Source organism: Hypanus sabinus, chromosome 7, assembly GCF_030144855.1.
Source record: "Hypanus sabinus isolate sHypSab1 chromosome 7, sHypSab1.hap1, whole genome shotgun sequence".
NCBI lineage: Eukaryota > Metazoa > Chordata > Chondrichthyes > Myliobatiformes > Dasyatidae > Hypanus > Hypanus sabinus.
This window is the reverse complement of record NC_082712.1, coordinates 180,838,169-180,855,577: the sequence shown is the minus strand read 5'-3', so window position 1 is coordinate 180,855,577 and position 17,409 is coordinate 180,838,169. Positions and strand designations below refer to the sequence as shown.

The 17,409-nt window shown below is 43.7% G+C and overlaps 1 protein-coding gene across 1 annotated transcript in view; it reads left to right on the top strand.

The window, feature by feature from the left end:
- The window catches only part of LOC132397453 (deformed epidermal autoregulatory factor 1 homolog), a 138,579-nt gene that overhangs the window by 113,749 nt on the left and 7,421 nt on the right, over positions 1-17,409 (top strand). Inside the window, exon 13 of the mRNA XM_059976268.1 lies at positions 15,896-15,985. Coding sequence (XP_059832251.1) covers positions 15,896-15,985 — 90 coding nt within the window. The remainder of the gene's footprint in view (positions 1-15,895; positions 15,986-17,409) is intronic.

The window sequence follows — 17,409 nt, the reverse complement described above, 5'->3', positions numbered from 1 at the left end:
TAAAAATCACAAAGAGTAAGGGTCCCAGAACAGATCCCTGAGGCACACTACTGGTGACTGACCTCCATGTAGAATATGACTCGTCTATAACCACTCTTTGCCTTCTGTGGGCAAGCCAGTTCTGGATCCACAAAGCAATGTTCCTTTGGATCCCATGCCTCCTTATTTTCTCAATAAGCTTTGCATGGGGTACCTTATCAAATGCCTTGCTGAAATCCATATACACTACATCTACTGCTCTTCCTTCATCAATGTGTTTAGTCACATCCTCAAAAAATTCAATCAGGCTTGTAAGGCCCTTGACAAAGCTATGCTGACTATTCCTAATCATATTATGCCTTTCCAAATGTTCATAAATCCTGCCTCTCAGGATCTTCTCCAACTTATCAACCACTGAGGTAAGACTCCTGGGCTATAATTTCCTGGGCTATCTCTACTCCCTTTCTCGAATAAAGGAACATCATCTGCCACCCTCCAATCCTCCAGAACCTCTCCTGTCCTCATTGATGATTCAAAGGTCATTGAGCAATCTCCTGCCTCGACTCTCACAGTAGCCTGGGGTACATCTCATCTGGTCCTGGCGACTTATCCAACTTGATGCTTTCCAAAAGCTCCAGCACATCCTCTTTCTTAATATTTACATGCTCAAGCTTTTCAGTCTGCTGCAAGTCTGCACTACAATCACAAAGATCCTTTTTCATAGTGAATACTGAAGTATTCATTAAGTACCCCTGCTATTTCCTCCGGTTCCATACACACTTTCCCACTGTCACATTCGATAGGTCCTATTCTTTCACGTCTTATCCTCTTGCTCTTCACATCCTTGTTGAATCCTAATTTCTTTTTTCAGCTCCTTCTTGTTAGTCTTATAATCTTCTAGATCCCTAACATTACCTAACTCTCTGAACCTTTTGTAAGCTTTTCTTTTCTTCTTGACTTAACATATTCACACTATATGGTCTTATAATGTGAACATGTTACTTTATCACTGACACAGTAAATATGAAGTTATCTGAATTTATTACATGACAATCAGAGAGTTAGGTCCAAGTTGCTGTATGTGGCTGAGAACAGTTTGATCAAGTGTTGAGTCTCTATCTGCTGTTTGGAACTGGAACCCTCTGGCCGTCTATTATCCTGGTTGCTGCCAACAGTCCTGTTTCCCTCATTCGCTGGTATACCTTGAAACCAGAATTAAATTAATCACAAGCAGTAATCTGGCACATGACTACTGTCAACACGCAAAGCCTAGCATTTTTTTCTGAGCTTATCATTAGGCAGAAAGCAAAAATGCCTGTTTTTACAGAGTTTCATTTACCCCAGCTGTTCCCAAAATGTTTCACAGCCAATCTCTGTTGAAATGTGTGAGATACAGTTGTGATGAGTTCAATGATAAAATAACCTTTGCTTACGTCTGTATGCTTGGATAAAACTGAGGAGACCTACCCATTCTCCTGTAAATGACTAACACTGAACCTAGGCTGAAGGCATCTTTCTGTGAGTCCAGTGACTAGCAAAGAACACAGAAGAGTACAGCACAGGAACAGGCCATTCAGCCCACAATGTTGTGCTGAAACAGTTAAATTAATAATTAAATGATCAAATTAAAGGTTGGTACTTTGACCTGTGAGAGCCCCTAAACATGGCCAGTGTGTAAAAATCTCAAATTGATTGGTTCATCATTTTCAAGAGGCTGTGCTGTTCTTCTTGTTTGCCATCTGACCACTACAGCTGCATCCAGCTGCAGCATCTAACAAACCACGTTAAGGAGTTGAAGCTGGAATGGGATGAACTCTGGATCATTCAAGAAGCTGAAGTGGTGATAGATAGGACATATAGAGAAGTAGTTACACCCAAGGTGTAGGACACAGGAAACTGGGTGAATGGGGTTAGGGAGACAGTGCAGAGTACCCAAGGCCAACTCCCTCAACAACAGCTATATCACTTTGGATATTTTTTTTTACAGAACTATAAAAGTTTATTTACATAACAAATACACAAAGTACAAACATATAGTATTTACAAGACGGTGAATACATTCAAATTAAAGTATGATTACTACTGTCGATAAGACAATCAATTCCCTGGGGTTGCCCACTGCTCCCAGAAATCTTGGGAGAATGACCTAACAGAGGAGTTACAGTGGTCAGGTCCCTGACACCGAGTCTGCCTCTGACTCAGGAGTGAAGGGAGGAGAAGGAGCATGCTGTGGTGATAGGGGATTCATTAGTTAGGGAAATGGACAGGAGGTTCTGTGAGTGAGAACGAGATTCCTGGATGTTGCCCCCTGGGTGCCAGGGTCTGGGATATCTCAGACAAAGTCCTCAGCATTCTTAAGTGGGAGGGTGAACAGCCAGAAGTCATGGTCCATGTAGGTACCAATGACGTGCTAGGAGAAGTGACTAAATTCTGCAGAGGGAGGGAGGTGCTAAATTAAAGGGCAGGACCTCCAGAGTTGGTTATCTCAGGTGCAGATTGGCAAATATGATTTTGTAGGCATCACAGAATCATGGCTGAAAAATTATAGCTGAGAGTTCAATATCCAAGGATGGAAACATAGAAAACCTACAGCACAATACAGGCCCTTTGACCCACAAAGCTGTGCCGAACATGCCCTCACCTTAGAAATTATCTAGGGTTACCCACAGCTTTCTCTTTTTTTTTTTTTAGCTCCATGTACCTATCCAGGTGTCTCTTAAAAGGCACTATCATATCTACCTCCACTATCACCAGGAGCCCATTCCACGTACGCATCACTCTCTGCATAAAATACTTACCCCAGACATCTCCTCTGTACCTATTTCCAAGCACCTTAAAACTGCAGCCTCTCATGCTAGCCATTTCAGCCCTGGGAAAAAGCCTCTGATTATCCACATGATCAATGCCTCTCATCATCTTATAAACCTCTATTAGGTCACATCTCATCCTCTATCACTCCAAGGACAAAACAAGCAAGTTCACTCAACCTATTCTCATAAGGCATGCTTCCCAGTCCAGGCAACATCATTGTAAATCTCCTCTGCACCCTTTCTATGGTTTCCTGTCAGGGCACTGGAGCAGTGATCCAATGACAGACCCAGTACCGTGCACACAGTGATATTAATTGAGTAACAAATCCCAAAGTGCAAACAAAGTCAGCATCAGAGTTCAGGCAGAGATCAAAACATCCAGAGAAATCCAAAAACCAGAATCAGGAATCAGGCAGAGTACAGATACAAATGCTGGAAAGGATCAGGAAAATTCACTAGCACAATCTGGCAACAAACAGGTGAAAACACAGGACTGAAATACACTGAGCAATAAACAGAGAAGCAGATGATAGGTGGAACACAATGAGACACAAGTGGCAGCAGTACAGGTAATAATGAGAAGCAGATGAGTGATAGAGTACTCAGTAATACAGTGGCCGGAGGAGAGCAGGAGTGGGGACAGGAGCACATGGCAATACAAAACCACAGACTGACAGCTAGGAGGAAGCACACAAAAAGAGAAGTTCATCTGGAGATACTGACATTTCCACATCCTTCCTGTAGTGGGGTGACCGGAACTGAGCACAGTACTCCAAGTGGGGTCTGACCAGGGTCCTATATAGCTGCAACATTACCTCTCGGCTCCTAAACTTAATCCCACAATTGATGAAGACCAATGCACCATATGGTTTCTTAACCACAGAGTCAACTTGCGCAGCAGCTTAGAGTGTCCTATGGACTCGGACCCCAAGATCCCTCTAATGCTCCACACTGCTAAGAGTCTTACCATTAATACTATATTCTGCCATCATATTTGACCTACCAAAATGAACCACTTCACACTTATCTGGGTTGAACTTCATCTGCCTCTTCTCAGCCCAGTTTTGCATCTTATCAATGTCCCGCTGTGACCTCTGACAGCCCTCCACCCTATCCACACCACCTCCAACCTTTGTGTCATCAGCAAATTTACTAACCCATCCCTCCATTTCTTCATCCAGGTCATTTATCAACATCACGAAGAGTAAGGGTCCCAGAACAGATCACTGAGGCACACCACTGGTGACTGGCCTCCATGCAGAATATGATCTGTCTACAACCACTCTTTGCCTTCTGTGGGCAAACCAGTTCTGGATCCACAAATCAATTTCCTCTTGGATCCCATGACTCCTTACTTTCTCAATAAGCCTTGCGTGGGGTACCTTGTCTAATGCCTTGCTGAAATCCATATACACTACATCTACTGCTCTACCATCATGTTTAGTCACATCCTCAAAAAATTCAATCAGGCTTGTAAGGCATGACCTGCCTTTCACAAAGCCATGCTGACTATTCCTAATCATATTATGCCTTTCCAAATGTTCATAAATCCTGCCTCTCAGGATCTTCTCCATCAACTTACCAACCACTGAAGTGAGACTCACTGGTCTATAATTTCTTGGTCTATCTCTACTCCCTTTCTTGAATAATGGCAAAACATCTGCAACCCTCCAATCCTCCAGAACCTCTCCCGTCCCCATACAAAGATCATTGCCGGAGGCTTAGCAATTTCCTCCATCGCCTCCCACAGTAGCCTAAGGAACCGGTGACTTATCCAACTTGATGCTTTCCAAAAGCTCCTGCACATCCTCTTTCCTAATATCCACATGCTGAATCTGTTCAATCCACTGTAAGTTATCCCTACAATCGCCAAGATCCTTTTCTGTAGTGAATACTGAAGCAAAGTACTCATTAAGTACCTCTGCTATCTCCTCTGGTTCCATACACACTTTTCCACTGTCACACTTGATTTATCCTTTTCTCTCACATCTTATCCTCTGGCTCTTAACATACTCGTAGAATGCCTTGGGGTTTTCCTTAATCCTGTCCGCCAAGGCCTTCTCATGGCCCCTTCTGGCTCTCCTAGTTTCTTTCTTAAGCTTCTTCCTGCTAGTTTTATAATCTTCTAGATCTCTAACATTACCTTGTTTTTTGAACCTTTCGTGAGCTCTTGTTTACTGCTTGACTAGATTTACAACAGCCTTTGTACACCACGGTTCCTGTACCCTCTGTCTCATTCGAACGTACATATGCAGAATTTCCCCTAACATTTGCCACATTTCTTTCATAGATTTCCCTAAGAACATCGGTTCCCAATTTATGCCTCCAAGTTCCTGCCTGATAGCCTCATATTTCCCCTTATTCTAATTAAACTCTTTCCTAACTTGTCTGTTTCTATCCCTCTCCAGTGCTATGGTAAAGGAGATAGAATTGTGATCACTATCTCCAAAATGCTCTCCCACTGAGAGATCTGACACCTGATCAGGTTCATTTCCCAATACCAGATCAAGTACAGCCTCTCCTCTTGTATGCTCATCAACATATTGTATCAAGAAACCTTCCTGAACACACCTAACAAACTCCACCCCATCTAAACCCTCGCCAATTGATAGTTGGGAATTTAAAATCTCTCACCACGACAATTCTGTTATTATTACACCTTTCCAGAGTCTGTCTCCCTATCTGCTCCTCGATGTCCCTGTTACTATTGGATGGTCTATAAAAAACCCCTTATGTTCCTAACTTCCACCCACAGAGACTCCGTAGACAATCCCTCCATGTCTTCCTCCTTTTCTACAGTCGCGACATTATTTCTGATCAACAGTGCCACGTCCCCACCTCTTTTACCTCCGTCCCTGTCCTTTCTGAAACATCTAAAGCCTGGCACTCTAAGTAAACATTCCTGCCCCTGAGTCATCCAAGTCTCTGTAATTTCCACAACGTCATAGCTCCAAGTGCTGATCCACACTCTAAGCTTATCCGCTTTGTTCATAATACTCTTTGCATAAAAATAGACACATCTAAAACCATCGGTTTGAGTGTGTTCCTTCTCTATCACCTGCCTATCCTCCCTCTCGTACTGTCTGCAAGCTTTCTCTATTTGTGAGCCAACCGCCTCTTCCCCGTCTCTTCAGTTTCCCACTCCCCAGCAATCCTAGTTTAAACTCTCCCCAATAGTCTTAGCAAACCTCCCTGCCAGGATATTGGTCCCCCTGGGATTCAAGTGCAACCCGTCCTTTTTGTACACATCACACCTGCCCCAAAAGAGGTCCCAATGATCCAGAAATCTGAATCCCTGACCCCTGTTCCAATCCCTCAGCCATGCATTTATCATCCACCTCACTCTATTCCTATACTCACTGTCACGTGGCACAGGCAGTAATCCCAAGATGGCTTCTCAACTTCCTTCCTAACTCCCTGTAGTCTGCTTTCAGGACCTCCTCCCTTTTCCTGCCTATGTCGTTGGTACCAATATATACCACGACCTCTGGCTGTTCTCCTTCCCACTTCAGCATTTCGTGGACACAATCAGAAACATCAGACCCTGGCACCTGGAAGGCAAACTACCATTCGTGCTTCTTTCCTGCATGCACAGAATCGCCTGTCTGACTCCCTAACTATAGAGTCCCCTATCGCTGCTGCTATCCTCTTACTATCCCTACCTTTCTGTGCCACAGGGACAGACTGTGTGCCTGAGGCACGGCCACTGTTGCTCAGGTAGGCCACCAACAGTACTCAAGCAGGAATACTTACTGTCAAGGGATACAGCCATAGGGGTGCTCTCTAGCCTCTGACTCCTGCCTTTCCCTCTTCTGTCTGTTACCCACTTATCTGTCTCCCCAGGTCCCGATGTGACTACCTGCCTATTAGCTCTTATTTATCACCTCCTCACTTTCCCTGACCCGATGAAGGTCATTGAGCTGCATCTCCAGTTCCCTAACATGGTCCCTTAGGAGCTGCAGCTCGACATACCTGGTGCAGACGTGCCCATCCGGGAGGTTGGGAGTCTCCCGGACTTCCCACATCCGACACTGAGCGCAGAACACTGGCCTCACATGCATTCTTCTTGTCTGTATTCTACATAGGCAATGTACCTCTCCTCGACCCGTTATCGCCAAAGCCTTCCTACTCTGTCGCCTGCTCCTCCGACGCTCGCTCTCATTGTATTGAAAGGACAGGCAGGAAGGCCGAGTGGGCTGTGTTTCTCTGTTAGTAAAATATGAAATCAAACCATCACAAAGAGGTGAGATAGAGTTGGAAGATGTTGAGTCATTGTGGATAGAGCTAAGGAACTGCAAGGGTAAAAAGACCCTGATGGGAGTTTTATACAGACCCTCAAACAGTAGTAAGGATGTGGCTTACAAATTACAACAGAAGATAGAAAATGCACGCCAAAAGGGCATGTTACAGCGGTCACAGGAGACTTCAATATGCAGGTAGATGGGAAAATTGGGTTGGTGCTGGATTACAGGAGGGGGAATTCTAGAAAGCCTATGAGTTAGTCTTTTTAGAGCAGCTCGTGGTTGAGCCCACTAGAGGATCAGCAATTCTAGATTGGATGTTGTGCAATGAACCAGAATTGATTAGAGAGCTTAAGGTAAAAGAACTCTGATGGGAAAGTGATTATAATATGGTCAAATTCATCCTGAAATTTCAGAAGGAGAAGCTAAAGTCAGATGTAAGGTCAGAGTAAAGGGATTTACAGAGACACAAGAGAAGAGTTGGCTAGAATTGACTGGAAAATAACACTGGCATGGATGTTGGTAGAGTAGCAATGGCCAGAATTTCTGGAGGCAATTCCGAAGGCACAGGATATATCCCTCCCAAAGAGGAAGAAGTATTCTAAAGGAAAGATGACATAACCATGGCTAACAAGAGAAGTCAGAGCCAACATAAAAGCCAAAGAGAGGGCATATAGTAGAGCAAAGATTAGTGGGAAGTTAGAGGATTGGGAAGCTTTTAAAAGCCAACAGAAGGCAACTAAAAATGTCATTAAGAAAGTAAAGATGGAATATGAAAGTAAGCGAGCCGATAATATCAAAGAGGATGCTGAAAGGATTCCGATGACCCAGTCAGCGACAGGAGCAGGCCACAGCAACGAAGTTTCTCGCAGGTCGGTGATGCTCGTTTAAAAGTACAGGAGGGAGAGACAGGGCAGCCATTGTAGTGAGTAGGCCAGTGGTGAGAGTAGGAGTGTTAGACTTTGGCTCAAAGGAGGCATTGGCTCTGGGTAAGCTTTTGTTAAGGTTCCTTTTTTTCTGTTAATGTATGTAATGCAGTAAATGGCAGTTGTGTGTTCTTCGTGCTGGATGTTGGAGTGCTGGGAGACCCAGAGTCTCCCAGGGAACTACATCTGCATGAAGTGTGTCCGGCTGCAACTCCAAGAAGACCATGTAGGGATCTGGAGAGTGAGGAAATAATTGATCAGAGTTACAGGGACATAGTCACCCCGAAGTTGCAGGAGACAAGTAGCTGAGTGATTGTCAGGAGAAATGGGAATGTGAATAGGCAGTTAGCACAGAGCACCCCTGTGGCCATTCCCCTCAAAAAAAAGTATACCATTTTGGATACTGCTGTGGGGGGATGATCTCCCAGAGAATACCACAGAGACTGGCTTACTGGCACTGAGCATAAGTCCATGGTGCTGAAGGGAAAGAGAGTGAAGAGGGGAGCAGTAGTGATAGTGGACTCTAAATAGTCAGAGGAACAGACAGAGATTCTGTGGACATGAACAGGACACCAGAATGGTACGTTGCCTCCCAGGGTCATGGACGTCTCGGATCACATCCACAATGTTTTGGAGAAGGAGAGAGAGCAGCCAGATGTCTTGGTACCTATTGGTACAAATGACATTGGAAGGAAAAGCAATGACATCCTGAAAGGAGAATTTAGGGAGCTAGACAGAAAGCTGAGAAGCAGGACCTCCCAGGTAGTAATTTCTGGATTGCTGTTTGTGCCACGCACTAGTGAGTGTAGAAACAGGATGATTTGGCAGATAAATGCATGGCTGAGAAGCTGGTGCAGGGGGCAGGGCTTCAGGTTCTTGGATCATTGTGAACTCTTCTGGGGGTGGGGGTATGACCTGCTCAAAAGTGACGGGTTGCACCTGAACCCAAGAGGAACCAATATTCTCATGGGCAGGTTTGTTAGAGCTGTTGGGGAGGGTTTAAACTGATTTGGCAGTGGGGTGGGAAACAGAGTGAAGGGAGAGGATAGGATGGATGGTGAAAAAACAAAGATAGCATACAATCAAACTGTCAGGAAGGGCAGGCAGATGATAGGATATAATTGCAGCTGGCAGGGTGAGTATCAGTGCATTTGGGATGCAGAATCAAAAAGGGTAGCAAATACAGTACTCGAAGTGCTATATCTCAGTAGCGGAATATAAGAAATAAGATGGATGATATTGTTGCACTGTTAAAGATTGTCAGGTATGATGTTGTAGCCATCACTGAATTGTGGCTTCAGGATGGTTCTGATTGGGAGCTGAATGTCCAGGGCTACACATTCTATCAGAGGGATAGGACAGTAGGCAGAGGGGGCTGTGTAGCTCTGCTGGTAAAGAATGGAATAAAATCAATAGATAGATGTGACATAGGATCAGAAGATGCTGAATCCTTGTGGGTTGAATTAAGAAACTGCAAGGGTAAAAGGACCCTGATGGCAGTTATATACAGGTCTCCAAACAGTAGCTGGGATGTGGACTACAGATTACAACAGGAAATGGAAAAGGCATGTCAAAAGAGCAATGTTATGATAGTAATGGGAGATTTCAACATGCAGGTTGATTGGGAAAATGAGGCTGGAAATGGATCTCAAGAGAATGAGTTTGTTGAATGCCTATGAGATGGCTTCTTAGAGCAGTTTGTCATTGAGCTTTCTAGGGGATCAGCTATACTGGATTGGGTGTTATGTAATGAACTGGAGCTGATTAGGGAGCTTAAGGTAAGAGAACCTGTGTTCAGTTCTGATTGCCTCACTACAGGAAGGATGTGGAAGCCGTAGAAAGGGTGCAGAGGAGATTTACAAGGATGTTGCCTGGATTGGGGAGCATGGCTTATGGGAATACGTTGAGTGAACTCGACCTTTTCTCCTTGCAGCGACAGAGGATGAGGGGTGACCTGATAGAGGTGTATAAGATGATGAGAGGCATTGATCGTGTTGATAGTTCGAGGCTTTTTCCCAGGGCTGAAATGGTTTCCACAAGAGGACACAGGTTTAAGGTGCTGGGGAGTAGGTACAGAGGAGATATCAGGGCTAGGTTTTTTTAAACTTACTTACTATTAAAGGAACAGTAGTTATAATGGGTGACTTAAATCTACATATAGATTGGGTGAACCAAATTGGTAAGGGTGCTGAGGAAGAGGATTTCTTGGAACGTATGCGGGATGGTTTTCTGAACCAACATGTCGAGGAACCAACTACAGAGCAGGCCATTCTAGATTGGGTATTGAGCAATGAAGAAGGGTTAGTTAGCAATCTTGTCGTGTGAGGCCCCTTGGGTAAGAGTGACCATAATATGGTGGAATTCTTCATTAAGGTGGAGAGTGCCATAGTTAATTCAGAAACAAAGGTTCTGAACTTAAAGGGTAACTATCTTAGCTAATTCAGGTCTCATACCTTCAAAGTTACCCTGGCAAATGATACTTAAAGGGCTGACGGTGGATATGCAATGGCAAGCATTTAAAGATTGCATTGGATGAACTACAACAATTGTTCATCCTAGTTTGGCAAAAGAATAAACCAGGGAAGGTAGTGCATCCGTGGCTGACAAGGGAAATTAGGGATAGTATAAGTCCAAAGAAGAAACATACAAATTAGCCAGAAAAAGCGGCGCACCTGAGGACTGGGAGAAATTCAGAGTCCAGCAGAGGAGGACAAAGGGCTTAATTAGGAAAGGGAAAAAAGATTATGAGAGAAAGCTGGCAGGGAACATAAAAACTGACTGTAAAAGCTTTTATAGATATGTGAAAAGAAAAAGATTGGTTAAGACAAATGTAGGTCCCTTACAGTAAGAAACAGGTGAATTGATCATGGGGAACAAGGACGTGGCAGACCAATTGAATAACTACTTTGGTTCTGTCTTCACTAAGGAGGACATAAATAATCTTCCGGAAATAGTAAGGGACCGAGGGTCTAGTGAGATGGAGGAAATGAAGGAAATACATGTTAGTAGGGAAGTCGTGTTAGGTAAATTGAAGGGATTAAAGGTAGATAAATCCCCAGGGCCAGATGGTCTGCATCCCAGAGTGCTTAAGGAAGTAACCCAAGAAATAGTGGGTGCATTAGTGATAATTTTTCAAAACTCCTTAGATTCTGGATTAGTTCCTGAGTATTGGAGGGTGGCTAATGTAACCCCACTTTTCAAAAAAGGAGGGAGAGAGAAACCGGGGAATTATAGACCAGTTAGCCTGACATCCGTGGTGGGGAAAATGCTATCAAAGATCAAAGATGTGTTATCAAAGATGTGATAACAGCACATTTGGAAAGAGGTGAAATCATCTGACAAAGTCAGCATGGATTTGTGAAAGGAAAATCATGTCTGACGAATCTTATAGAATTTTTTGAAGATGTAACTAGTAGAGTGGATAGGAGAAAGCCAGTGGATGTGGTATATTTGGATTTTCAAAAGACTTTTGACAAGGTCCCACACAGGAGATTAGTGTGCAAACTTAAAGCACACGGTATTGAGGGTATGGTATTGATGTGGATAGAGAATTGGCTGGCAGATAGGAAGCAAAGAGTGGGAGTAAACCAGACCTTTTCAGAATGGCAGGCAGTGACTAGTGGGGTATCGCAAGGCTCAGTGCTGGGACCCAGTTGTTTACAATATATATTAATGATTTAGACGAGGGAATTAAATGCAGCATCTCCAAGTTTGCGGATGACACGAAGCTGGGCGGCGGTGTTAACTGTGAGGAGGATGCTAAGAGAATGCAGGGTGACTTGGATAGGTTAGGTAAGTGGGCAAATTCATGGCAGATGCAATTTAATGTGGATAAATGTGAGGTTATCCACTTTGGTTGCAAGAACAGGAAAACAGATTATTATCTGAATGGTGGCCGATTAGGAAAAGGGGAGGTGCAATGAGACCTGGGTGTTATTGTACACCAGTCATTGAAGTTGGGCATGCAGGTACAGCAGGCAGTGAAAAAGGCAAATGGTATGTTGGCATTCATAGCAAAAGGATTCGAGTACAGGAGCAAGGAGGTTCTACTGCAGTTGTACAAGGCCTTGGTGAGACCGCACCTAAAATATTGTGTGCAGTTTTGGTCCCCTAATCTGAGGAAAGACATTCTTGCCATAGAGGGAGTACAGAGAAGGTTCACCAGATTGATTCCTGGGATGGCAGGACTTTCATATGAAGAAAGACTGGATCGACTAGGCTTATACTCACTGGAACTTAGAAGATTGAGGGGGGATCTTATTGAAATGTATAAAATTCTAAAGGGATTGGACAGGCTAGATGCAGGAAGATTGTTTCCGATGTTGGGGAGGTCAAGAACGAGGGGTCACAGTTTAAGGATAAAGGGGAAGCCTTTTTAGGACCAAGATGAAGAAAAACTTCTTCACACAGAGAGTGGTGAATCTGTGGAATTCTCTGCCACAGGAAACATTTGAGGCTGGTTCATATTTAAGAGGAAGTTAGATATGGCCCTTGTGGCTAAAGGGATCAGGGGGTATGGAGAGAAAGCAGGTACAGGGTTCTGATTTGGATGATCAGCCATGATCATACTGAATAGCGGTGCAGGCTCGAAGGGCTAAATGGCCTACTCCTGCACCTATTTTCTATGTTTCGATGTTTACTCAGAGTGGTGGAATGGAATGGGTGGTGGAATGGACTGCTGGCAACGGTAGTGGAGGCGGACATGATAGGATCTTTTAAGAGACCTTTGGATAGGTACATGGAGCTTAGAAAACTAGAGAGCTATGGGTAAGCCTAGTAATTTCAAAGGTTGGGATATATTCAGCACAACTTTGAGGGTCGAAGTGCTGTAGGTTTTTTATGTTCCTATATTTGTAACCCTTAGGAGCCAATGATCACAATATGATTGAGTTCAACTTAAAATGTGATAGGGAGAAGGTGAAGTCTGATGTGGCAGTATTTCAGTGGAGTAAAGGAAATTACAGTGGGATGAGAGAGGAGTTGGCCAAAGTAAATTGGAAGGAGATGCACGCAGGGATGACAGCAGAACAGCAATGGTATGAGTTTCTGGGAAAAATGAAGAAGGTGCAGGATAAAAGTATTCCAAAAACAAAGAAATACTCAAATGGCAAGTTTGTACAATTGGGGCTGAGGAGGGGAGTCACACCTAATGTAAAAGCAGAAGAGAAGGCATATAACAAAGCAAAAATTAGTGGGAAGATAGAGGATTGGGAAGGTTTTAAAACCCTACAGAGAGCAACTAAAAGAATCATCAGGAGGGAAAAGAAGAAATATGAAAGTAAGCTAGCAAACAATATCAAAGTGGGTAGTTGAAGCTTTTCAAGTATGTAAAAAAAAAATAAAAGAGAGATGAGAGTGAATATAGCAATGCTAGATAATACCAGAGAAATAATAACATGGGCCAAGGAGATGGCAGATGAGCTACATGAGTATTTTGCATCAGTGTTCAGTGTGAAAGACACCAGCAGTGTGACAGATGTTGAAGGGTGTGAGGGAAGAGAAATGAGTGCAGTTACTATTACAAGGGAGAAGGTGCTCAAAAGCTGAAAGACCTAAGGGTACGTAAGTCATCCAGACCAGATGAACTGCACCTAGGGATCTGAAAGAGGTAGCAGTAGATTTTGTGGTGGCATTAGTAATGATCTTTAAAAAAATCATAGAACTCCGGCATGGTGCCAGAGGACTGGGAAATTGCAAATGTCACCCCACTCCTTAAGAAAGGAGGGAGGCAGCAGAAAAGAAATTATAGACCAGCTAGCCTGACCTCAGTGGTTGGGAAGATGTTGAGAATCAATTGTTAAGGATGAGGTTATTGAGTGACACAGGACAAGGTAGGATAAAGTCAGCATGGTTTCAATCTGGGAAAAAGTTGCCCGACAAACCTGCTGGAATTCTTTGAGGAGATTACAAGTAGGACAGATAAAGGGGCTGCAGTGAATTTTGTATGTTTGGACTTTTAGAAGGCCTTTGACAAGGGGCCACAAATGAGGCTGCTTACCAAGTTAGAGCCCATGGTATTGCAAGCAAGTTACTGGCATTGTTAGAGCATTGGCTAATTGATAGGAGGCAGTGAGTGGCAAATAAAATGATCCTTTTCTGGTTGGCAGTCAGTGACTAGAGGTGTTCTGCAGTGATTGGTGTTAGTACCGCTTCTTTTTATGCTGTATATCAATGATTTAGATGATGGAATAGATGACTTTGTTGCCAAGTTTGCAGATGATATGAAGATTTTTGGAGGGGCAGGTAGTGTTGAGGAAACAAGTAGGCTGCAGAAGGACTTAGATAGATTCGGAGAATGGGCAAGAAAGTGGCAAATGAAATACAATGTTGGAAAATACATAGTCATGCATTTTAGTAGTATAAATAAATGTGCAGACTCTTTTCTAAACAGGGAAAAATTCTTCGAGAAGGGAGAGAGGCAGAAGAAAGAAAACTATAGGCCAGTTAGTCTGACCTGAGTAATTGGGCAGATATTGGAGTCAATTATTAAGGATAAGGTGTCAGGGTACTTGGAGGCACGTGATAAAATAGACTGTATTCAGCACAGTTTCCTCAGGGGAAAATCTTGCTTGACAAATCTGATGGAATTCTTTGAAGAAGTAACAAGCAGGATAGACAAAGGAGAATCAGTTGATGTTGTATATTTGGAGATTTGGAAAGGCCTTTGACAAGGTGTCACACATAAGGCCGGCTGCTTAACAAGCTACAAGCTCATGTTATTACAGGAAAGGTTGTAGCATGGATAAAACTGCTGCTGATTGGCAGGAGGCAAAGAGCGAGAGTAAAGGAAGCCGTTTCTGTCTGGCTGCCAGTGACTAGTGGTGTTCCACAGGGTTCTGTGTTGGGACTGATTTTTTTTACATTATATCTCAATGATTTGGATGATGGAATAGATGGCTTTGTTGCAAAGTTTGCAAACAATATGAAGATTGGTGGAGGGACAGGTAGTTTTGAGGAAGTAGAGAGGCTACTGAAGAACTTAGATTAGGAAAATTGGGAAAGTAATGGCAGATGGAATACAGTGCGTGGTCATGCACTTTGGTAGAAGAAATGAAAGTGTTGACTATTTTCTAAATAGAGAGAAAATACAATAAACTGTGGTGCAAAGGGACTTGGGAGTGGTGCAGGATTCCCTAAAGATTAATTTGCAGGTTGAGTCTTTGGTGATGAAAGCAAATGCAATGTTAGCATTCATTTCAAGAGGACTAGAATATAAAAGTAAGGATGGAATGTTGAAAATTTATAAAGTACAGGTGAGGCCTCACTTGGAGTATTGTGAGCAAGTTTGGCCCCTTATCTTAGAAAGGATGTGCTAAAACTAAAGAGGATTCAAAGGAGGTTCACAAAGATGTTTCCAGGATTGAATGGCTTGTCATATGAAGAGTATCTGATGGCTCTGGGCCTGTGTTCACTGGAATTTAGAAGAATGAGGGGTGACCTAATTGAAACCTATTGAACGTTGAAAGGCTTTGATCAAGTGGATGTGGAAAGGATGCTTCCAGTAGTTGGAGAGTCTAAGACCAGAGTTTGCAGCCTCAGAGGTCCTTTTAGAACAGAGATGGGGAGGAAATTCTTCAGCCAGAGGTTGGTGAATCTGTGGAATTCTTTGCCACAGGCAACTGTGGAGGCCAAGTCTTCATGTATATTTAATGTAGAAGTTGATAGGTTCTTGATTGATCAGGGCATGAAGGGACACCGGGAGATGGCAGGAGATTGGGGCTAAGAGGAAAATCTGATCAGCTATGATGAAATGGTGGAGCAGACTCAATGGGCCAAATGGCTTAATTCTGCTCCTGTATGTTATGGTCTTACTCTCTGCCTATTTATATCCTTGCTAACATAAATAGTTTTGAAATACATCAATTTGGACCAAACATAGAAAGCAGAAGTTTCCCAGGAATGTGTGTAACCTGTCATTTTCCCTGTGGGCTATTTACAGCGAACATGTGTGAACTGTGGCCGTGAAGCAATGAATGAATGTACTGGATGTCACAAGGTCCATTACTGCTCAACATTCTGCCAGCGAAAGGTGAGCCAGAAGACTCCAGAGCCGCTCCCTGCCATGGCTGTTCAAAGAGGGAATGCTTTGCATTGTTCTGGGGAAAGGGCTGGGGAATGGGGATAAGGGAACAGACACAGGCTCCGGATCTGATGTAACAAAAAAAGAATGACAAAAGATAAAGAATGCAATAATAATAATAATAATAAAATACACACATAAATACAAATACATAAGATGGCTTATATACATAGATTGATTGTGTGTCCATAAAGTGACACTTGGCTGTACATAAGGTGACTGACGGGAAATAATAAAGTAGTGAGGTGACTCTTCTGTTGGGGTCATATACTGTGTTCGGTGCTCCCGGTGTGGCCTCCTGTATATCGGTGAAATGCGAAGTAGATTGTGAGACTGCTTTGCTGAACATCTAAGTTCCATCCGCCAGAACAAGCTGGATCTCCCAGTGGTCACCCATTTTAATTCCACTTCCCATTCCCACTCCAATATGTTCATCCATGGCCTCCTCCACTGTTGGGTTAAGGCCACAGTTAGGTTAGAAGAACAACACCTTATATTCCCTTTGGGTAGCCTCCAACCTGATGGCATGAACATCAACTTCTCACTTCCAGTAATGCCTCCCCCGCCACTTCACCATTTCCCATCCCCTTGTCACTCTGTCATGTTACCTCCTTGCCAGCTTATCACCTCCCTCTGGTGCTTCTCCACCTTCCCCCCTTTCTTCCACGGCCTCTGTCTGTTTTACGAATCAACTTCCTAGCTGTTTGCTTCATCCCTCCCCCTCCAAGTTTCCCCTATCGCCTGGTGAATCTCTCTCCCCTCCCCACACCTTTCAAATCTACTCAGCATTTTTTCTCCAGTCCTTCTGAAGGGTTTCGGCCTGAAATGTCGACTGTACTTTTTACCATAGATGCTGACTGGCCTGTTGAGTTCCTCCAGCATTTTGTGTGTGTAGTTAGTGGTGAAGTTAATGGGTGGAAGTATTGATCAGCCTTACTGCTTGGGGAAAGTAACTGTTTTTGACTCTGGTGGTTCTGGTATGGATGCTATGTAGCCTCCTCCCTGATGGGAGTGGGGAAAACAGTCCATGAGCAGAGAGGGTAGGATCCTTCATGATGTTACTGGCCCTTTTCTGGCACCTTTCTTTGTATATGTCCTTGATGGTAGGTAGACTGGTGTCAGTGCTGCTTTGGGCAGTTTAACCATCCGTTGTAGAGCCCATCTGCGTAGTGTATTTTCCATACCATGCAGTGATGTGTCTTGTTGGGATGTTCTGTACTGTACATCTGTAGAATGACGTGAGTACAGATGTGCAAAGCCCAGCTCTCTTCAGCCTCCTTAGAAAGTAGAGGCATTGGTGAGCTTTCTTAACTGTGTAGGATATGCATGGGACCATGAGAAGTTGAGTTTGAAACTGCTCACAGTTCACTAGA